The 24,145-nt window shown below is 37.2% G+C and overlaps 1 protein-coding gene across 5 annotated transcripts in view; it reads right to left on the bottom strand.

Annotated features, from left to right (window-relative positions):
* LOC109052266 (netrin-G1-like) overlaps positions 1-24,145 on the bottom strand; it is a 95,238-nt gene that overhangs the window by 34,650 nt on the left and 36,443 nt on the right. For all 5 annotated transcript variants that reach the window (XM_042714542.1, XM_042714544.1, XM_042714541.1 and 2 more), the window contains exon 3: positions 8,076-8,719. In XM_042714542.1, coding sequence (XP_042570476.1) covers positions 8,076-8,719 — 644 coding nt within the window. The remainder of the gene's footprint in view (positions 1-8,075; positions 8,720-24,145) is intronic.

Raw genomic sequence — 24,145 nt, 5'->3', positions numbered from 1 at the left:
TAACGTTTATATTTTTTTCATAATAAACCTGCCGCTAAAATACGTTCGTGATTCTTCAAGTTTTTCCGGCGGAGAGGGGGAGGGGTGTCAGAATCACGCTCAGAAGAAATCAGCAACAAGATAATGGAAAATGGAGGGGAACGCTGCCTTTAATCACTGGATGTACTGACATCATTTCATTAAAAAAAAAAAAAAAAAATTGGAAAAATGTCACTGTTCAGTGTAAGATCTGCCTACCAAGGATTAATTTGCTGTCCACTGAAATCTTTGACCTAGCAAAGTTATTGCTGGGAATTTCATGTTCTTTAATATATTTTTTGTAATGTTGATTTTTCTTCATTGTTACTACCTTATGCACTTCAGGTGTTTTGAGATGAAATATTTTACTTAGAAATGGTCTTATATATATATATATATATATATATATATATATATATATATATATATCTTATATATATATATATATATATATGATGTTTTTCAGTCATATACACTTCTAGAGTTTTTTTAGATATTTTTTAGATATTTGACCTAGCAATTATATTGCTGTGACTTTCATGTTTTTCAATATTGGTTTTTGTAATGTAGCGGTTTTCTAAATTTACTTAATTTTATGTAAATATGCTTTAAAATCATAAGATGTGATTTTGTTTTATTCAGTGTTACTAGCAAACACTAACAGCAAGGTATATTAGTGTTTGTAATTTGTAAGTATTAACTGTCCATACATTGCACTTGAAAAGAAGCTATTGTGGCTCTTGTTGGTGAATTAAATATAATTTTTGGACTATATTTTTTTTCTTTGTATCTGTCAAAATAGTACAAGATTAGGCTAATTCAATTTATGTGATATCAAATAACGGTTAGCACAAATGTAATCTAAATGTAATCCAAAAGTAATCAGATTACGTTACCAAAAATGTGTAATCTAAGAGATTATATTACTGACTACAAATTTTGTCATGTAATCATGTAATCAGTAACTGATTACAATTCATAAGTAATCTACCCAGCTCTGTATATAGATATATATATATATTATATATATATATACATAGATTGAAAAAAACATAAATACATAAATACATATATATATATATATATATAAACTAAATTTAAGAATTAGTCCAAGGTTTTTCGCTGAACCTCAATATAAGTACTGCAGCGCGATTCTTTGTACTCTCTAGGTAAATAATTATAAAAAAAAATATATGAACTTTACCCTTTGGGTAGCTATAATGGGGCCATTTTAAAAGGGGTGTGGCCAAATATACCCCAAAGCCTATAAATTCTATAAGTTTTATGGAAATCCGGAGTGGCACTATCACATTCATAAATGTTAAAAATCATAATTTTCATGGTAAATTACCTGGATTTACAAAAATATTTTATTTGATCACTGATTTAGGTGGATACAGGCTTATTATGTATGAGGGAAAACTCCTGCTAGGATTTTTTAAATAAATGTCTGTCTTCAGTCTAAACAGAGGATATTGTTTGGTAACACTTTTGTTTGATAGTCCACTTTAGGCATTCTACTACCAATAAGTAACTTTGCAACTACATGGCAACTAGCAGTGATTAGAAAATTAGTAGATTGTCTGCTTAATATCTGCTGACACTTTATTTTGATGGTCACTCATCAAACATTCTACTGACTATAAGTAACTTTACAAGTATGGCAACTTATTCTACTAACCTTAACCTAACAATCTACAAATGCTCTAATGAGAGTTAGTTGACATGTAGTTGCAAAGTTACTTACAGTTAGTAGAATGTCTAAAGTGAAGTGTCAAAGAATTAACAATACAGGCAGTCTGGTTTGTTAACACCATTTAGGTTATGGTCTGTCTCTCCTCTGACTGAATGTGCTGGATCAGGCAGTCACTGGTAATCAGTAAGGGTGTCTAGAGGCATCCAAACGTTCAGCATGTTATCATTAACACAGTTCTCAGTCAGAACGCATTTCCCAGTCACTGGATGGCTGTTACATTATTGATAAGTTATAGTGGTTCAGCCGTTCTTCTTAATGTCAAACAGGTGAAATAATTATCAGCATGTTTACTAGGCTGCTGGTTGCTCAGATCTGACAAATCTGAAATGCAACCGCAAAATGTTGGGTAGATTTTTTTATTTATTTTTCACAAATTTAATGAGCACAACACTCAGTCTTATGCGCTTTTTCTTTTGATGGAATTTCAAATACATATTTTAAATCAGTGGTGGTTGTTTATTTATGCATTAACCAAAACTTCACCTTCTGTGAAACAAGTGAAGGAGAAACCACCCGAGCCACAACAATGACAGACTTTACAATTAAACACAAAAATGTTCAAATGAATCTACAGATCTCAAAGCAACATGTCATTTTCATAAAATTGTATTGAATCAGCTCTGTTCCATAACATGGTGAGCTATTTACCTAGACAGCAGTCATCAGAATTGCTCAATAAAAAAATCAAAATAAATATTTATTTATAAATATCATCAAAATGCCATTCAGTACTTAAAAATATGAATGAAAATATTTAAACATATATTTTTTTTTATTAATTAATTTTTTTAATAAGCATTTTTTAGTTGCTGCCTAGATAGAATGTTCCAAATTCATCACTTATGAGGTCATATTTAATTTGGAGAGCTGCCTTCAAAGGAAGCAGCCTATGCGGCAGCAAGTCAGTTCACTAGGGTTTGAGACAGCGCTAAAATGTTTCATCCACTAATACTGACACATAGGCTTATTCACTAGGACTTTCAAAGTACTACTATGATACAAAAATGTCGATACTAAAATGAATATATATATATATAAATATATATATTATATATATATATAGATATGACTCTGTGTACTGTGTGACTGACAGACACTTACATACACAATACCTGCAGTGTCAGTAGTACTGACTCTGTGTACTGTGTGACTGACAGACGGGTCCTTTCTTACACTTTCTAACAGTTTTTTTCCTGTGCTTGTCTCACAGAGTTGCAGTAACAGTACATGTGGTGCTCAAATGTTGAGAAAAAAAAATACTTTGGAAAAAATATACCTTTTGATTTAATTAATTTGTTAGTATTAAAAAGTACAGGTTAAATATTAGCTTGCTATTAAAAAATCTATTTCATTGTTATTTTTCATTGGATGTTTCCTCCAGGGTGTTGACTGAGTTTAGTTTGCCATCATAAATTGCTTCTTTATAATTCATAAAATCAATTGGCCTGACAAACAAAGAGCACACCAACATTTTTTACAGGAGCTAATTAAACATGTGAACTGCAGAATGATTCGCATGGAACAGAGATAGATTAGCCCTCCCCCTTTCGATTCTGACCAAGCATGGCAGTCACGCATCTCAACACACATCCCAACTCGACACACACACACACACACACACACACACACACACACACACACACACACACACACACACACACACACACACACACACACATACACATCCCAACTCGACACACACACACACACACACACACACACACACACACACACACACACACACACACACACACACACACACACACACACACACACAGACACACATCTGGGAGCTGGCAGCTGGGCTACCCAGATATGGCGCTTTCTGCTTCTGTTTTGCAGCACAACCCTTCTCCCTCCTTCTACTACTCATTTTTTCTGCCTCTACGGACTGCAGGTGCTCTGCTTGGGGAACTCACAAAGCAGTGGGTATCTTATTATGGTGAGGCGATGGTGGAGAGAGACAGAACAGTGAGCCCCATGTGCTCAGACAGGAAATTCTGGGCAGTATGTGAAGCTCTTTGTATAAAACTGGTGAAAACCACAGGCTGTGAAACACCAACAAGCACATCTGTTATCCGTAAATAAGTTAAAGAGTGAGCACAGGTTGTGCAGAGACAGGGAAGAGATGCGAGAGCAAAACAAATAAATTAACTGAGAGATTTTCTGGACTGCAGAAGTGGCAGTGTTTCTGTTTTGTGACTTGTTAAGATGCTTTAAACGAGCTTCTGCAGGTCTAATGGTAACAGGCTGACAAGCCAGGTGTCACCTTCCATTACCTTAAGTGATGCTACCTATCTGCTGTTCATTCATTCTGAGAAATACAACTGCCTCCTTACGAACAACAGAGAAGTTGAGTCACAATGGTGTTAAGAGGTCAAATAGAATATATCTAAATTGGTTTCCATATCAACCGATATTAAAAAGTTGCACTGGAATTCTTCCATTTCTATAACAACAGCACAAAATCAAACGCTTTAAATAAAACAGAGAAATGCAAATCGGATTGCAATCATCTGTGGCCAGGAGGTTATAACATGATTAGATTAAGTTTTGTGGTGAAAGAGCATGTGGAACAGAAGACTGCTGAAACATCAGATGACCGGACCAATGAAATGTGCTGATGTGGAAGAGCTGAAGTGCCGAGCGCAGCACATGAGATGGCAAGAGGAAGATACAGTGCAGAATGACTTATTCAGGAAGGGGTGGGGGGTGGGGGGCACTCTCGAAATTAGCACAAATAGATTATCTGTCCTCCGGTCCCTGGCCTCAGCACAGCCCAAGCAGGCCAAAAAAAAAAAAAGAAAAAAAAAAAAAAAACTAGAAAAGCACATTGACTTCTTGGCGAAAGAAGCCAAGGAGGACCGCAATTAAACGATCAATCACCGTATCATCGATCCCCAAGGGAGACAACTATATCCGCGCCTAACTAAAAGTGCAACGGTTTTGCACAGATAACAGAAATGTATTTGAAATGGAGTAACAGCTCTATTTTCTTGTGTAAACATATCAAGAAAAAAAAAAATGGTGATGTTTTTATTTATTTTTTATTTGAATACAGTATATACAAATGTTTATTTATATAAACTATATATTTATATAATTTTATTTTAACTTTATATATTATAATTATAATAATTATATACATATATATATAGTATATATATATATCTATATATATATATAGAGATAGAGAGAGAGAGAGATAGAGAGAGAAAGAGAGAGAGAGAGAGAGAGAGAGAGAGAGAGAGAGAGAGAGAGGGAGGTTGGGGTTAAAAATATATTTTAAAAATGTTAATAAAAAATTAGGGATGCACCAATAGGACTTTTTGGGGCTGATACCAATACCGATTTTAATAAACACTTATTGGCCGATTCCGCTCTTATTTGAAATTTTGCCATCAAAATAGATAGTATTTTGATCATGTATTAAATCAGCAAAGTTCAAAAGCACTTGCATTAAATTATACTAGCAGTTTTATTGCTGCATTATCAAATAATTTCTAATGAACATGGATTGGATCCATTTAACATTCAACAGGCCTACATAAATACCACTAAACACAGATATATTTTAAATAAACAGTTCTTTTAAGGTAGGTTTAGCAGTTTTCAGGTACAGAAATAAAGTAAACAAATGTAAAATAACACTTCACTGTATTAATTAAATACAGTACATATTATTTAACCATCCTACCACAAACTACTAAAACACAATTAATGCTGTTCTGTAAGATCTTAATTCAATTTCTGTCCTGACTGTTTATATTGTATCACACAATGATGCATCAATCTAAAAAGAAGGCATGACAATTGTGATTCACAAATTAAAAGACTGTCTTTTAGACATGGCTGTTGAATGAGACATTTACACCCCACTTTTTCTATACTGCAAGCTAAAGAGGAACAGTAGGAGTCTTCGGTTCTCCTGCAGAGACTACGGTTGAGAGAGAGGGCTGATGTATAATGCATACATTATACATCAGAATGAGTGAGGGCCAGCAATGTGTCAGAGGAGACAGAGTCAGACTCAAGCTGTTCCTCCAGGAGCCTGCTTCATCCCTCCTTTAATTACACTCTATTGATCAAACACAGATGGAGGGGGGAATGAGGAATGAAGTGAAAGAAAGAAAAAGAAAGACATGGAAGGACAGGGAGGGAGAAAGAAGTGTTGTGTGTAGTTTTCAAGAGGGAGAGAAGGAAACTATTACTATTGCTGCTGTATCTAGTAAGTATACAGTGCAAAGTATGCTGATTTTGTGACCTACTACATTTGCTAAAATGCTTACTACATGGAATAGCGTATTTCAACATGCAATGCTTAACTTAAACTTCCATTTCCAGTCTGACTGATAAACCAGATGTAAATTTAACTGAGCCACAAAAATGTAACTGAAAATGCAAAATAAATATAATATTCTATCTATTAATTAATGAAATAAATAATATAATTAATTTTTTTAAATATATAGATAATATTATATATTTTAAAAATATTTTTACAATTTTGGATAGTGTGTATGCATGTATGTATACAATGCACAATTCAATAAGCAAGCTAGTATTCCATTTAGAATATAGTCTACAATCTAATACTGTAGGTTTCACAGCGATTGTACAAAGTCACTTCTGATGTTAAAGGGGCAACATAATTGTTATTTTTTAACTGTTTTTCATACAAATAAACACCACTCCAATTTATTTCCACTATTAAATATCGATCTGCTCTTCCAAAAATTACATACTTGACCCTCATAATAAAATGATTTTATTAAAAAAAATAATAAAAAATATTAATAATAATAACAGCATCTCCACACAACAAACATTAGTGTGTGACACTTGACTAAAGTGTACCTTCTCCTCTCTTTTCTTTCATTTTGTTGACCTACTTAACTCTCTGTTCTAGGGCTGCATCTTGGCTCCTTTGTTTCATACCGATACAGACTGAATCTCTTCTGAGATCAGGAATTCCTGTGCTTGGGGTCATCTGCCTCCTGCCAGACTCCAGTGGCTCATGCATCGTGAGGCAGAAACACATTTCAGTGGATGAAGGAGCGTATGCTTCCTGTGAGCATGTGAAGGGAGATGAATCATGATTCTCCATGACAGGGAGGCTCGGAGAAAAACTCACAACAACAGGCATGCTGCTGAACTCTGGATTACCTTTTTACAAACAAGACGACAAGTCACCGCTCTCATAAATATCCGTCAGAGATGAAACACGCACCGATCATCACTGTACACCATTAATGAGAACACAGCCTTGAGGGAAGTTTAAAATTTACAGCCTTCTGTGATCAACTGTCATCTTCAGCCAGTAACAGGTTTAGAAAAATCCACACACTCAAAACACGGCATTGTACACTCTGATGTGAAGTTTGTTATTTAACATCCACACACTCAAAACACGGCATTGTACACTCTGATGTGAAGTTTGCTATTATAGGATAGACTTTTGTTGCCTACTTCCCCACTTTAATAAAACAATCCATTTTCTAATTACTTCTGAAATACTGTAGAATATCCTGTATTCTGTTTACTATTAAAAGATAAAAAATAAAATAGAATAAAATAAAACATACAACAAAATAAAATGTCAGAAAGTTACACCTACATTAGATATTAAAAATATACTTTCTTTGAATTAATTAACATCTTTATTATTGACCTCAGACACTAATGAGATGGACAGGCAGGGACAGATGCTGAACTTAAAGGGATAGTTCACCTTCGGTTGCTGTTCCCCCTTTTTTCCATACTATTGAAGTCAATGGGGGCCAGCAACTAAAGGTGAACCATCCCTTTAATCTCATCTCCTTGTTAAGACTGAAAGAAATGAACATGTAAAGGTGAGATGAGATGGAGGCGGATATGGCCCCTGATATGTGTATAATTAGAGAATGAACCCCTGTTTATAGCCTGGGTGTGAGAACAGTGAATTTCACAGTCTAGAGATTGATCACAGGGTTTCAAATGAGAAAATATATTTCAGAACACTGCAAAAAATCCTTAGTATGCAAAAATTTTTTAAAACACGAAGAACTATCTAAAAAAGCTTTCTAATTTCAATAAGGCTCTCCTTCTGAAAAAAAAAAACTGCACACTGAAATTAACGATACCCAAAGTACACTAAATGTTTACCCCAGATTCTGTCTAGCTGTTTAAAAAAAATCAAGCGAGTTTAATGTCTTACCTGCTCTGTTTAAAAAAATCAAGCCTACATAAAAAAAATCAAGCGAGTTTAATGTCTTACCTGCCATGTACTTTAATGCCAGAGATGGCATATTTAATGTCTTACCTGCCATGTACTTTAATGCCAGAGATGGCATAGAAGTATCTGGAAAGGTTGTACTCATCCACCATGGTGGCGCCCGTGGCAGGCCTGAGAAGACGTATGCGCAGGTCAGTAATGGTGAAAAAGTCTCTCAGGTTCTTGGTTGTGTCCAATTGTCCATATAACGAGGCCATATTGTGCAGCTTAGGCCCGGCAAACAGTGCGAAGCGGTCTTTGATTTCAAAGCGTACAGTCTTGTCGTTCTTCCATACGTAACCTCTGGAATATTCCTCAGTGCAGATGATGTCCAGCAACGTGTGCTGGGTAATGTCTCTCACCGATTTGGGCTCCATAGTGAAAGCGTCTAGGCAGTCGGTAGCATAGAACTGGTAGGGCTGCCAGCTACGTCCATAGTCCAGAGACTTCTCCAAAACCATTTGCTCTGGCCGACCCGACTCAAAAGTGATGACAATATCATCGGTTAGCTCAATGGTCTTGTTCCATGACAGGGTTATGTTGACCGCCAGAGGTTTAGGGTATTTCTTCCAGGAGGTGGACTGCCAGAAGGTGGTGGGGTTCCGGCCCTCATGGTCAAACATGAGCTCAGGGGGGTGGGCCAGCTCTTCTGTGGCTGAGTCACACTCATTGTTACACATATAGGGGTTTTCCTACAAGATAAAGCAAATAAAGAAGACAACAGTTAAATGAGTATCCAGACAAAAGTGCTTTTAAATTAGCTTTTCACATGTGTGCACATATGGCGTAAAGGCTGTTCATATTTCAAAGATACTGGCCTTGGTGGTACATGAGCAATATTATGGATATGGAGCAGTAGTTGAATCTATTCTCCAGCTGTTGGCCAATTCCGGATAAGGACTGGCCATTAAACGCCCAAAGACTCATAGATCTTTTATAGAGCCATTTAAAGTTAAGTTCCTTCATGCAGACAACCAGTAAAACCAGTCTTGTTTAGCACATAATTTATGAGAAGATTACTCCCTGTTTTAAGTTCCATCAATCCATGATAATAAAGGACAAGTGAATGGACTCTCTAAAGAGGTAAAAATGGACAGGGATTCATGTTAAAATGCTCATTAAAAAGAGAAAAATATGAAGGCCAGACTGACAAAATGTAAAAAATACACTCTCCTCAAGTCATTCTTTTGCATAAATGCTACCTTGTTCTGCACCTTGAGGTAAGGACACCCAAAGGTGCACTCTTGTCAGCCACTGCTGACAGGTGAAAATATACCACAGATCTGCAATTCAGAAAGAGGCACTGAAACAAGAGTACTACTGGTTTGCGTGAAGACCTCTGATGACCTAATGTCAACTGTCCTTCCTCACTCTGTAGCATCCTGTCAAACTAATCAGCTTACTGGTATGTTCTGCTGTGCCACATGCTGGTGTGCACTAAGCAGGGGCTCGTGGGGCTGTTATACTGTTGGGTGGTGGTGGCATCCTCCAGGAACTACCTCTCAAGAGGAACAAGCTCTAATTTATCTGAACAAGAAAAAAAAACAGCTGATTAAGTAGGAGATGTCTGTCTCTCTGTGGGAATCTGCAGGCCTGGGCGCTGGGGAAGAGCACGGGAGGTACACAGGGGCAAAGAAAGGAGAATGTGTGACACAGTGGCAGAGAGGTACACAGGGGGACAAAAAGGAGCACTTCTGTTAATGAGCTTTTCCACTTGTCTTGTCCTCTAAGGCAATGTGACAATGAGGCTCTGACAACCATTTAACCTCTTAATTCTGACAAAGTGGCATTAATATGCTCTCCAGTCAGTCCTCTACAGCCGTGCACATAAGCCTGAAGAATGATCAGACCCACCAGTGGAGTCCACATGCCTCTCACTAGACCATCCAGTCAAGAGGGCAGAGCTGTTCATTCATACTTTTCTATCTCAGCGCATGCTTTAGGCACTAGCCGCACTATGAAGAGAAGAACTAATTGGTGTCTATAGCACTCAACATTTAGCTAGCAAGTATCAATAAAACTATTGCTTATTCATGGAGTGTGTGATTAAGTGATCTAAACAAATCCATTACACAAAGAAATAAGCTAAATTAAGCTAAAAATTATGTTTGTGTTTTGAACATGAATGATAACTCATTTTGCACAGCTTTTTAAGTAGAGGTGAGCATTTACTTTTCCTCCTGGCAGACAATAAAACAAGTAAACAAACTGCATAGAATTACATTGATACCATATCTAGAAAAAGTTGAGGATGGACCCTTTTGACTTAGTCCACTAAGCAACCACCCAGAATTCCATAGTATCTGCTTAGCAAGGCATTAAAAAGCCTCTGAACACCTTAGTGTGTATATACAATCAGAACCTATTTGCTGAAAGACTCTGGACCAATTAGTTTTTTTGGCTACCTAACTCAATTTATTGTAATGAAAACAGATTTTGAATGACAAAATGTGTACTTAAAATATAATGGACCGTTTCCACAAGACTGTGAGGATGGATTTCAATGGTCAAGTTTTTTGTAATTTCATTTATATATATATATATATATATATATATATATATATATATATTCATATATATATGTGTTCATGTATAACACTATACTTTGTAATATATTACCTTTGTATCAAAAATAAATAAATAAAATTGTTAACACTAATGCGAGGGTATTTCTAATACACTGTCTATGGGAGTGACGTATATTTGACATTGTTCTCTCTACTGACTGCCGTTATCAGCCTTTCTCTATTTTTTTTCCATTTTTTTTTTTTTTTTTGGAAGGTATGAAAAAAAACTATCATGGAGTTGTTCTTTTGCTATTTGAGCAAATGGGAATGCAAAAAATATATATTTGTGGTAGTCTCCCATTCACTGCTATAGACGTTTACCCAACTATGATGACTTCTGATGCTGAGAAACCCAGAAATGTGAAAAGTTCCATAAGACACAAAGGCTGGTTATGAGAAAAAATCATATGGAAGACTTATAATGTATCACTTGTTGCTTTGGCTTATTTTTGGTTAGGACACTGTAAAAAACAAAAGCAAGATCTAAAGCAAAGTCACTACAGAGAGAAAAAATTGAGTCAGAGACAGACTTTCTTAGTAATTGTAAGGAATCAGCCTAAGCTTTCAAACAAAAAGTATTACAGCATCTCCACAAACATTATATTTAAGGGCCACAATCAGAATTATTTTTTTTTTCTTTGCAACACACACGTTGGTATAAGTGGTTTATGGGGACTCCATAGGCATAATGGTTTTTATACTGAATAAATATATTTTCTATATTTTCTATCACCCTACCCCAACCCTACACCTAAACCTACCCCTCATAATAAACTTTGTGCATTTTTAGATTTTCAAAAGAATAAATAAATAAATAAATAACATTTTAGTATGTTTTTTTTTAAGCCTTTTGAATTATGAGGACACAGTAAATGTCCTCATTCACCACTTTCACATTGTAATATCTATGTCATGCCCATATGTGGGTGTGGAGTTGTAGCCTAATGGTTAGAGAGTCTGATTTGTAACCCAAAGGTCACGGGTTTGTGTCTTGGTACTGGCAGGGATTATAGGTGGGGGGAGTGAATGTACAGCACCAAAACCCCAACGGACCCCAATTGAACTCCAAAAATGTCTGCCCACTGCTCTGGGTGTGTGTTCACTACTCACTGCACTTTTTTTTTTTTCCACAGGATAGTAATCTGTAGTGTTGCAGCTGCAAAAGAAAAGGCTGTTTTGAACTTTCAACTTTTTTTTTGTCCACAGGATAGTAATCTGTAGTCTTGCAGCTGCAAAAGAAAAGGCTGTTTTGAAGAAATATGCAAAGAATAACATGCAAACCTCCCATTTATTGTAGAGAGACATAACATTTAAACTCAGCCCTTGAAAAGCAAGTTTCCAGTTTCTTCATGAGAGTGAGAGCTTTATGTAAGGATTAAGGTTTGACTCACATTAGAAAAACTGACATAGCTGCCACACTGACAAAGATCAGTAATTACTAAAGATGTTTCTGTTAATGCTAAACTGATCAGGACACCCAGGAGATATGGACCAGGGCTAAGGAATTTGACAGCTGAGCACAGTTGGAAAAGCAGACAGCTTTCTGTGAATTGATGCTAATGACAGTGTAAGGCTCCAAACCGTATAAGGTTAATCCCATCCACAAAGAACTTGATGAAGTCTGATGAACAAGAAAGATGGCCAGAGACAGAAAGTGAGGCAAGAGAAAGAAAAATAGAAAGACAGATGTTCTGCACATGCGCTGGTTCTAATCTGAGCCTTTTGTCCCCATTAAATGTGTTCTGGGTAATTTCACACCAACAAACACGCACATAGTCGTCATGAATCACCTCCACTCGCTTCCTGAACACAGCCTTAAAAAACCCACCCGTCCTACAAACACTGTTTGTCTGTTCAGCACTTGGCTGAGCATTTTTCTCACGGCTGATCACATATCGCTGTGGAATGAAAATGTATTATCAAAGCAATAATTTGTCTTAAACAGAACAGTACAAATGAAAGCCATGTCAAAAGCCTGCCTCTTCACAGCCAAAATCAACAGTGTATGCTTACTCCCATTATTTTCCTGCTGATAATCTCACACATTGCAAGATCAAGACTGAAGGCACTTTCACATGACTAATGTCAACCTTCCCCAGTGCGCTGAACTCTATAGAGCGTCAGTAACTTTGCCACTGGAGGGTATTGTAGCATGACTCTCAGAATTCAGACAGTATTAACTATGACCCCGTTTGCCACTGACCATTTGAACTGCAGCCAATGATTTCAGGGGAATTTGCATGACTTATCAATACTTGGGTGGTGTAACAGAGTTGTGCACCACTAAGAATTTAATTGAGAATACAAATTCCTTAATTGCAATTCGAATTTGAAAGTGAGGAAAAGTAAATTAAAACTCAAAGAAATGTAACTAATTCTTAACTATAAAATTAAGTGTGTCAATATGAACATTCAGTATTGACAAAGCCTTGATTGAGGTTTATGGGTCTTAGAGATACAAAAAAAAAAAAAAACAAAAACAAATAATAAACTACATAAAAATTGTGGAAGAAAAATAATGCCATATGTCTTTGAAACAAAAAAGCATGTTGAATAGTACTAACTGAAGAAATAATGCATTGCATTAACAGTGCTTGCATTTCAATGCCTTGTATTTCCAGGGCTTGCATTTTTAGGTCCTGAAATTTAGCATGGTTGTTTATTTAAACTGTGAATATTTCAAAATATTTCACACACATTTTCATAATTAAAAATTCAATAATTTATATTTGACAGGCAAATATTGGCCCCCTTTATTTCACTTTCCAAATTCAGTTGTTAAAATTCGGCAGAAAATTTGCTGACGGCCAAAGCAACAGGTGCTTAAGTTATTCATTCACAAAAACTGATTTGCAGAAATGGAGCAAGTGCTAAGTAGAAGTTTTGATTATCGGAGCCAGTATAAACGTGTGGAAAAGCTGATTGTGTGTATGTTTAATTCAACATCTTCGCTGTTTCCCATAGCACACATGTAAGCAGCTTTCTCTACCACAAAGGAGATTATAATGCTATTTTACCCATCTCCAAAACAAACAACAAACAATAAATACAAGCAAAACATACAGCTTCCTTAGTTTACTTAACTTTTAACCAGTATCATGGCTGGTGTAATGCTGTGCTGTAATACCAGGGTTTCCCTCATATGTCACACTCCAGGATTCCCCAATGGCCAGTGCACTAATACAGTGATATAAGACCTCAGATCTCAGAAAAAGCTTTACTGATGATTATTCTGTGAATTCTGGAAGGTGAATATGAATTATTGAATTTTTAATTATGAAAATGTGTGTGAAATATTTTGGATTGAAATATCCACAGCTTAAATAAACACCTATGTTAAATTTCAGGACCTAAAATGCAAGACCTGGAAATACAAGGGATTAAAATGCAAGCACTGTTAATGCAATGCATTATTTTTTTTCAGTTAGTACTATTTAACATGCTTTTTTTGTTTCAAAGACATATGGCATTATTTTTCTTCCATAGTCATTCCAATTCAAATTCTAGTTCAGCTTCCAGAAGATGTGGCCAAGTCAATTAAAACTCCTATTTATTCACTGAGAGGGAGACAATTCTTAAATTCTGAATTTTATACAACATTTGTGGTGTGATTTTAAATCATGATGTAAATTGTGGTGTGGTTTTAAATTCATATTAAATAAATTTTTAAATAATTAAAAAAAAACATCCTTGTTTTATTGTTGTGATTATTTTTATGATTATTTTACTTTTTTATTTTATTTTTTGTAAAGCACTTAGAATCTCCATTGTGTATGAAATGTGATATGTGAATACATTTGCCTTGCCTTAAATATGAAAATAACCTTGCATATTGAGTTGTATGGCACAACATGGGAAAACTATGCTATAGTTTTTTCCCTCTATCTTTACTTTTGTTCTGCTTTCTTGCTACCTAGAAACCTCATGAAACATCCTCATCCACAAACGTGATGCTGTCTGCTGCACTTTTCATGTGGAGGTCAAAGTGGTCTGTGAAGATTGTGTAAAGAGATGCACTGAAGCCCTGTCATGAGTAAAAGGGCATCAAAAGCATTAATGTCAAGACAATAGTAGTAGTTTAGTACCAATCTTGACCAATCCACATGAAAAATTATTATTCAGGTGGGAATTACTGGTCAAGGGCAGAAGTGAATGAGATATGACTGTCCTACTGGCAGGCAAGGCTTCAGATTACCAGATCACCAATATGACCGAGTATAAATTTATTGTGGCTGACAGCAGACTGAGATATATAGGACCAACCAATCAAACAAATCCTTTTGTGTGACAGATGTTTGTGACATGCAACCCAGATCACAAACTGCTGTGTCTGTCTATATTTGCCTTTCCTTTCCCACTTGATGGTCCTTTTTTCACGAACACATATGTGCAAATTTGTGTACACATATGCACACATATGCCCACACATCAATATGCATTGCAACACAGCAAGCGTATTGTCTGTACCATCACTCTCTTGCCATGCTTTTCACGTACTTGATTGTGGCTGTTTTGAGCTCTTCAGAAATGACAAATAGATCAATATCGTTTCATTGAAAATTAAATTACTATGCAGCGGCCACACTTAGATCAGTGCTCACGTTGTGAAATCTACTGTGTAATTGTCTCAGCTAAAGGAGAGCAGTGTGAAGAGTGATTTCTTCTCGATCGTTTCAAATGTTAATGTCTAATCTGTCAGAGGCCATTTTGCCAGACTGCATGACAGGCTCAGGTCAGGCCATTTGCATATCTCTTTTCCTGCCGCTAACATGAAATGATTTAAATCAAATATGTTCACATGACATGACATAAGCCACTTAATTACAAAGGAGCAAATTTGATTTTAAGAGCACGGCTTGCAGGTGTTAAAAATAAACATGAGGGTCTGGGTATGTAATTTCCCTAGATCTCTTTTTCTTTTTCTGTCTCTCTGTTCCTCCCTAGACTGCGGTTAAATCCATCACTTGTGCATAAATGAGACCTTGGTGGAGGGATAGATTTCTCCAAGGCCCTCGATTTGATTGAAGCTCTGACTCCTTTTCAATCTGCCTCTGTGCTCTCACAAGCACCTTTGAGCTCGTCCTGCTGAACAGCCACAAACGCACTTGGGCTTCACCGCAACGCTGCTTGAATACAGGAAACACAGATTACTGCGTGTAATAGACCCCAGGATAAATCCCACCAAGAATTACATTCACATTTTCAAACTAGAGGTCAGCAGGACGGGATAGCAGACAAAAACTGAAGCTCTGTTCAATCCCCACCTGCCAAGTGCATTGACACATAAACCCTCTGCCTGTATTTAACTTAAACACATATTTACACATATCACCATTTAAAACAAACCTGTTCCCACAGGTTCTGGTGATATTAATCATTATAATTCAAGAAGTAAATGAAGTGAGTGATGTGAGCTGATAAAATCTAGTTAGTGCTGCATTCATCACTATTATTATTCATACTCATTACAACAAACACCTAACCTTCAAAGGTAAGTTATAAGCTATTGCCCATAGTTTGTCCACCATGTGTGCTACAGTAATGAATCATGAATCAATACAATAATGCAACTTTGATTTGATAGACATTAAAATAGCAACAAAAAAAGCTAATTTGATGGAGGAAGCTGGGGCATTTATCAGAATATAATTGACTGATTGATAGAATAGAATGATGGATTGATGGAAGGAAGGATGAAACAATGGTCAGAACAACCTAACAACATCTAAGAATAATGGTTGTGACAGGAGTTTTCTGAGGCTTAAAGGTGGGGTAAGCGATTTCTGGTAGCCAATGTCGACATTTGAAATCACCAAAACAAACACGCCCCTTCCCAAAAACGGTCTTGCCCCTATTTTGATAGCTCCGGCCAACACATACATACGCAACCCAGGCAACGATTGGTTCTGTTAAACAAAGCAAAACCAGTGTTACACCTTGTCTACCATGACTATAGAACTCATTAGAATCAGTGATGCTGTCTACACCATAAATATATATACATATGTAGAAATGATTTTCAAAGGTCACTATGACAGGACACGACAAATCCCAGACAGAAAACTGTTGTTGCGTTCTATTTATGAGGTATTCACCCAAATTTCAAATGATTTTCAAAGGTCACTTTGTCTTGGCCAATGACGGACTTTAGCTGCTGCGGTGCAGACATGGTGTTACATGCCTATCGAGAAGAAACAAAGCAACCTAGGCGTCCACTTCCGCTCCTTGAGTTCTCTCCAGCGCTGGAAAGCTGATCCGATATTTACATGGGTCCTACTTTTTGCCTTAAGCCTTCTTTTGTTCCGCAGACGTTTTCTCTTTTGTTTTTTATCCACCATCTCTATCTTTCTGTCGCTCGAATATGCTCTAGAACCGCTCTCATGATACTTTGATGTCATACACCGATCAGTCTGCGCAGCGCTTCTTCAAGTCGAACACACCTACTGGGCTTGTGGTGCTGTTCTTGTGCGTGCTAGGGAACGTAAGTCATCGAGTCTCTATATCATTGATATCGCGATATGAGACTTTTTTATCATGATTACATGTTACATGTATTATCATGGAAAGTATAATATGCCACACCCCTACTGTGTATTATAAAAAAAGCTATAACATGTAATTTTAGATGGTCTGGGTGACTTCCCTATGGACAAACGGTGAAAAAAAAAAAAAAAAAAACTGATTTCTAAAACACCACTTAAGAGGCTGTATTCACAGATGCAGATCACACTTACTGGCTTCTAATATGTCAAGGTGATTCCTTGAGGGATGAAAAGTGAACGTCTGCCTGCATTTTTACAAAATGAACTTAAGTAAGGCACGTAAAGTGCCGCATGAAAGCCGAGCTTTGAAGATGAAGGCTCATTCTTACATCAGTTGTTTATCAAAAGCTCACCACTGCTGGAATTATTAATGGCTTTATGCTGCCATTTAGCATTTAGGATGATTACATGTCAGATCTCGATCTGATGTGTTGTGACAGCAGAAATCTCTCCAGCTTGCAGTTGTGTCTGTTTGTTGTGCTGGGTCAGCATTGTCAGGGCCAAAGTTTCAAACTCTTTGATTGCTTGAAAATGAGTCTACAAGTGTATGTATGAAGTCAGGACGAAAGTATACGCTCCACCCCTAATGTTCTGAGTAGTAATAAACATAACTTCAAGTGGTAGTAATTATTTCCTCTTTTCAATGCCATAAAGAGTGTCCATTTCTTTTCTTCATAAAAAAGCCATTACATGCAGGGAAGCACCCATAGCTGATCTCATTAGACAATCACAAAAGATCAAAAATACCACACAAAGTTGTCTGATGACCTGTCTCACTCAGTTATTTCTTCTTTTGATCTGCCAGAACTAATCAGCAATATTACTACAGACCACAGAATTACCGCACACACATTAGGCTTACACATGAAATGAAAAATACTTAACTTTAAACAAAAGTCTGGCATACCAAACGTACTGTATACTCCTTAAAGGGATGCAGTACCATGAAAAACAGCATTTTCTTGCTCTTTTGAAATAAATGAGTTTAATATACTATAGAAATACTCTAATATTTTTAACGCAAAGCTCCCTGACTAATCCATTTATGGAAACTACGCATATCAAAACCTATTTGGGTCTCTATTTCTCTTTGTCCAGTAAATGTGATGTAATAAGGAAGAAGTAGAAAGTAGATATTAGTATTCCATACAATAGAAAAATATACTTTTCAAATTAGTAGCTACAGTTAAGTGTGTGGAATGTTTGCCAAACATTTTTTCTATTACTAGTTTTGTTTAGTGCATATCGCTCTGCATATCCTCAAAAGTTTATTTTTGACCAAATTCCCTAATAATTTCACTCTGACCTTAACAGTTTTTGTGGCACATTTCAGTATGGATGTTTTGGGAGGCTTTCACAATGTAGGCTTTGCGAAGAGGCTAGTATTGAAGGATGGGGAAGCACCAACTTTATTGGACGTGAAAGCAAATCTGAAACATATAAGTTTTTTGAAACATATAACTCATTTCACATTTAAAACATTTTACACTAGGGCTGCAACTAACGATTTTTTGACTAATCGATTAATCGGTCGATTATTTTTACTATTAATCGATGATTTTATGTACTTATATTTTAGTTTTGCCCATTTTTCCCCAAGTAAATTATTAACAAATGGTCTTTATGAGGACTTTTTAGAGATTTTAAACCATTTTTGCATGTGTCATATCCTCAGTGATTGACCCATACATACTCTAGCAAATTTTTGGCAGTCCTTAGGGCTCCTAAAGTAGTTTAACATCCCGAACAAAGCTTATTAAGGAATCTTTCAGAACATATTTTTCACGAAGAATAAGAATAAAACAGAATATAAAATTGCAGTAAATTGCATTTATTATTTATTTTTCTGTAAACACACAGCTTATACCTGGGAAACCAGCTTTATAGCTTATGCTATGAAATTGTAAACAACCCTTCGAAATAAAGTGCCAATGGCATGAAACCTGAATGGAAACTCACATTTTAAAAGTAACATTTAAAGTTAAAATCCATCAGAAGGTTGTCCAGAAAAAAAAAACTTGGACCCACACAAAAAACCTGCTGTGTGAAAAAAGAGCAGTGATACTTAGAAAAAAACGTGCATTTCAAATACATTTTAAACATTAACCTTCTCTCATTCAGTATTGAAGGCGGCAAGGATGAATTATGAAATGGTAAACGACAAAGCTTTTTAAATGTTTAATTGTTTAAAAGCCAACTTTAAACATTGGCACTGCAAAGCACATCTGAAATTTTTCATATTTAAAAAAAAATGTAGTCTTTTAACAGTGCAAAATTCACATGTAAAAAGCATTTTACCATTCAAAACAGATGTTATTTTAATGTAGAAGCCTGTTTGCAAAAATGCCCTGTCTTATTCTAAGAGTGCTTTTGATAAAATTGGGGTTCGAAATTAAGAATTGGCTTCATTTGAATTCATGAGCTCAAATTAGAATTGCATTGGCCACATACCACACGATACTGAACCGGAATTTCTATTGGAATGACAGAAGGATAAATTTACAAAACAATACACAAAAAATACCCTTTGATAAAACACTACAAAATAAACACCCTATCATAAAACAAAAGGACAGGAACAGTTGATCAGCATATAAAAACAAACTAAAATCAATACACAATATATCCCCTTTGATAAAACACTGGGACAGGAACAGTTGATCAGCTGATTAAATCAAATGAATTGGCTCTTACAGAATTATTTACACACTCTTTCATTGAGCCACCCACTGGAATCATCCACATCATAAGTCTCTCTGCGGTTAACAAAGCATCATTCACAGTGCATGATCGGGGCCACGGTGTAGGTTACTATGGCAGCAGAAGTTGTAGAGGCTAAGGCTGTCCATAGTGTCTTAGACCTGATAATCCTGGCCTTGTCTCAAACTGACTGACAGATCATATTTCCTCTTTCTTCAGCCCTTCTCCCTCTGTGTTTTCTTCCTTCAGTCAGACATTCATATTTTGCGAGCCTGCTTCACCGCTATGGCTGAATTAACAAGTGTCTCTGTGCTGACCGCATCCTCCTCGGAGGGCGCCTAAGATAGAAAACTCATTTCACCTAGTAAGATACTCAATTTTGCAGTGTTTCCAAAAGACTAATATTTTTATGAATAAAGTAATGGGCTAGATGCCAGGAGAAAAGTGTTGTTTATAAAGACCTGTAAATCAAATGGCCTCAATTCATAATGTCTTATAAAGATCTGCGAACCCAAATTGTTCCTGCCAGCTGCAGGTTGCATTTTAAAAGTCATTTTTCAGCCATGTCATTGGTGAATCCCTGTAAATAGCAGCCTGAGGGTTTAATTCAGAATAATTTCATAACAACTCTCTGGGATTTGCATCTTTTTGACAGAGAAATTGTCCCTTGATATGAGAAAACTTCCTTTGAAATCTCAGACCCCTAGAACAGCCATTCAACTTTCCGCTTAATTAAGAGTTGCTGTGCAGGCAGGGAGTTTTACATTAATTACTGTTGGCTGTGTCATATCCCTTTTGTGTGTATTCTGGTTTATGTTGCATGTCTGACAATTAGGGCTGAAATGATTAGCCGGCATTATCGACAACATCCACAATAAAAAATTGTCAACACATATTTTTGTTGTCGAGTAGTCATTTGATCTCATATGACCTAATGCAGTATTTCCTAACGGGGGTGCCATGTTCAAAGCTTGAGCTAGCTCAGGACTGTTTTGATTTTCATAAACCTATAAGGTATTTTATGAGAGATGTGAATAAAATAGTTTATCCAAAAAAAAAATGTCTTATCACTCAATCTATATTTTGTTTTTTATCCATAAGACTTACAAAAAAAGATTTTAGGCAGAATGATGTGTCATTTAGCTAGTTTCTCTTATAGCTAATTAAATGGTGAATAAGAGATTCTCTGCCATCTCATTTTGTGTGCCAAAATATTTATTTGTATAAATTAATTGTATAATTGTAATTAAATACTATGACTTTCAAAAGCTGAAGTGATTACCTTAATTTATTTGTTAGAATATGTATAACTCAATAGTTTAACTAATTGCAAAAGATCAATAATCAAAAAATGTCTACTAATTAATCAGCGAAATAATAATTGATTAGTCGATTTATCGTTCCAATAATTGTTAGATTAATCGATTATCACAATAATAGTTTGTTGCAGCCCTACTGACAATCTCAGAATAGCAAATGGGGTTTGGCTACTAAAGGTGTCAAAAGAATTTAGCCAAATGTCCCTGTTCGACACTTTCTCCATTCCTGGACATAACAAGCTTTTTGGGGCTGTATTTTGCTATTTTTTTTTTCTTGGGACTGGAGCACTTTGGGATGATTAAACTCAGAATGACTTTGAATGTCGTCTGTGTGTGGCAGACAGCTTCAGTGGTCTTTAAATTCTGCTCCTACCACCCCTATAGATCAGTGAAGCCTCTTTGACCCATCTGCAAGGGATTCTTTTACTCTTTTTCACCACTGAATGTGAAATATGATTGACAGATGACTCTAGGGACCAGAGCACAATCCTCTTTACTCTGCTAGACTTATTCATGTGTGCACACAGCACACACACAAACATCCGTTGTATTTACAGAGACAAAAAGACAGGGGTGAGAAAGATAGATCCTGAGAAAGAGCACTACCTTGGCACATTGCACAAAAAAAGAAGAAAAAAGGTGAATATGCATTCTAAGCATGAAAATGTTTCTTTTTTTTTTTTATATACTTTCCCATGTGTAGCGAAACCATGATGTCTTTCAGTCCAGATGGACTCATTTGCTTCCTGACAAGCTACTATTAAAAACTTTAAAAGGACCAATTTGGCTGATTAACTCCTCTGTTCAGAAATAAAGGATGAATTAACCTCTCTTAAAGTGACTTATTAAGCCTTGAGACTAATCTAATGAGGCAACCCAGAAAATAACATGAAAAGCCCCAAATTCTCATTCTACACTTGTCAGGGCTCCATCACACAATATTACAGAGATAAAACTTTTCCATAATTCTTTAAAAACTAAGAATGAATTAAGATTCTTATGACCATCTTGGGTCATAAGACCAAGATGGCGGCGCGTACACATCGCGAGGCTCAGCGTCTCTCCAGTTTTTTTGCAATTTTGCAGTATTTTTCCTGCTCATCTCGGGTCTGTTCGTACTGAACAGCTTTGCTTTAACATCATACACCCGACGGGAGCTTTTGGGATATCGGTGAGGACTTTTCCAACAGTTTTTATCACCAATCTTCGACTCATCCCTGAGATCGCCAGAACACCCGAGGCTGCGCACTCTACCCGGCCGGGGCGGAAGTGCTCGCAGGCGGCGTCGAGATCGTAAACAAAGGCGGGGGAAGCGCGGAGGTCTAAGAGCTAAGCTAAAGCTAACACCGCTCCGGCTCTCTTTACCGAGCATTTTCCTCGCTAAGGTGCGGTCACTGGTGAACAAAATGGATGAGTTACGACTTCGCATCACCCACAGTAAGAGACTTTTGGACTGCAATGTCATGGTTTTCACAGAAACATGGCTACACAACGACGTACCCGATAATGCTATTGAGCTAGCCGGACGCTACACGCTCCGGGCAGATAGAACAGCAGATGACTCCGGCAAGACAAGAGGTGGTGGATTGTGCATTTATGTTAACAAAGCTTGGTGTACGAACACTGTCATTGTTGGGAGACACTGCTCAGCTAACCTAGAGTTTCTCATGGTTAAATGTAGACCTTTTTATCTGCCGCGGGAGTTCACTTCCACCATAATAACTGCAGTCTATATTCCACCGGATGCTAATGCCAAGCTTGCTTTGAACGAACTTCACGCAGCCATTAGTAAACAACAGACTGCTCACCCGGAGGCTGCTTTTATTGTCGCGGGTGATTTTAATCACTGCAAATTAAAGACAGTGCTCCCCAAATTTCACCAGCATGTTTCCTGCCACACCAGAGGAGACAAAACTTTGGATCATGTTTACACAAACATTGATGGAGCTTACACCGAGACCCCCCCCTCCCCCACCTCGGACAGTCTGATCACCTTTCTTTGTTTCTCACCCCCAAGTATTCACCCCTCATCAACCGTGTGAAGGCATCAGTTAGGACCATCAAAGTGTGGCCAGTTGGAGCAGACTCTTTACTTCAGGACAGGTTTCAACACACGGACTGGAGTATGTTTGCTTCTCAGGCTGCCTGTGGCTCTCACACGGACATTGATACCTATACTCCTCTGTACTGACTTACATCAACACCACCATTGACAGTGTTACATCAGGAAAACAGATCACAACATGCCCTAATCAGAAGCCATGGATGAACAAGGAGGTGCGAATTCTGCTGAAAGCCCGCAACACTGCCTTCAGGTCAGATGACGTGCAGGCCTACAGTAAATCCAGGGCTAACCTGAAAAGGGGCATCAAAAAGGCCAAGTACTGCTACAAGCTGAAGGTAGAGGAACACTTTTCCAACTCTGACCCCCGACGCATGTGGCAGGGCATCCAGGCCATCAGTGACTACAAAACAAGCAACTCCACTCCAATGGTCACGGACGTCTCCTTCCTTAACGAGCTAAATGACTTTTATGCTCGCTTCAACAGCGACAGCAAGGAGACGGCCACCAAAACAACACACTCAGCAGACAACCAACCTCTCAAACTCACCTCCTCAGATGTCCACACTGCATTGACCCGGATCAGCGCACACAAGGCTGCTGGCCCGGATGGCATTCCTGGACGTGTGCTTAGAGCATGTGCAGAGCAGCTTGCAGGGGTCTTCACAGACATTTTCAACCTGTCCCTCACCCAAGCAACTGTGCCAACATGTTTTAAGTCCACATCCATTGTGCCAGTACCGAAACACTCCTCCCCGATGTGCTTAAATGACTACCGCCCTGTAGCACTCACCACCCATCATTATGAAGTTCTTTGAGCGATTGGTCCTAGCACACCTCAAAGACTGCCTCCCACCCACACTGGACCCACATAAATTTGCCTACCGCAGAAACAGGAGCACAGAGGATGCAGTATGCACAGTGCTGC

The sequence above is a fragment of the Cyprinus carpio genome, chromosome A24 (assembly GCF_018340385.1).
Source record: "Cyprinus carpio isolate SPL01 chromosome A24, ASM1834038v1, whole genome shotgun sequence".
Classification (NCBI taxonomy): Eukaryota; Metazoa; Chordata; class Actinopteri; order Cypriniformes; family Cyprinidae; genus Cyprinus; species Cyprinus carpio.
Note: the sequence above shows the minus strand (reverse complement) of the source record. Positions and strands in the feature narration are given on the sequence as shown.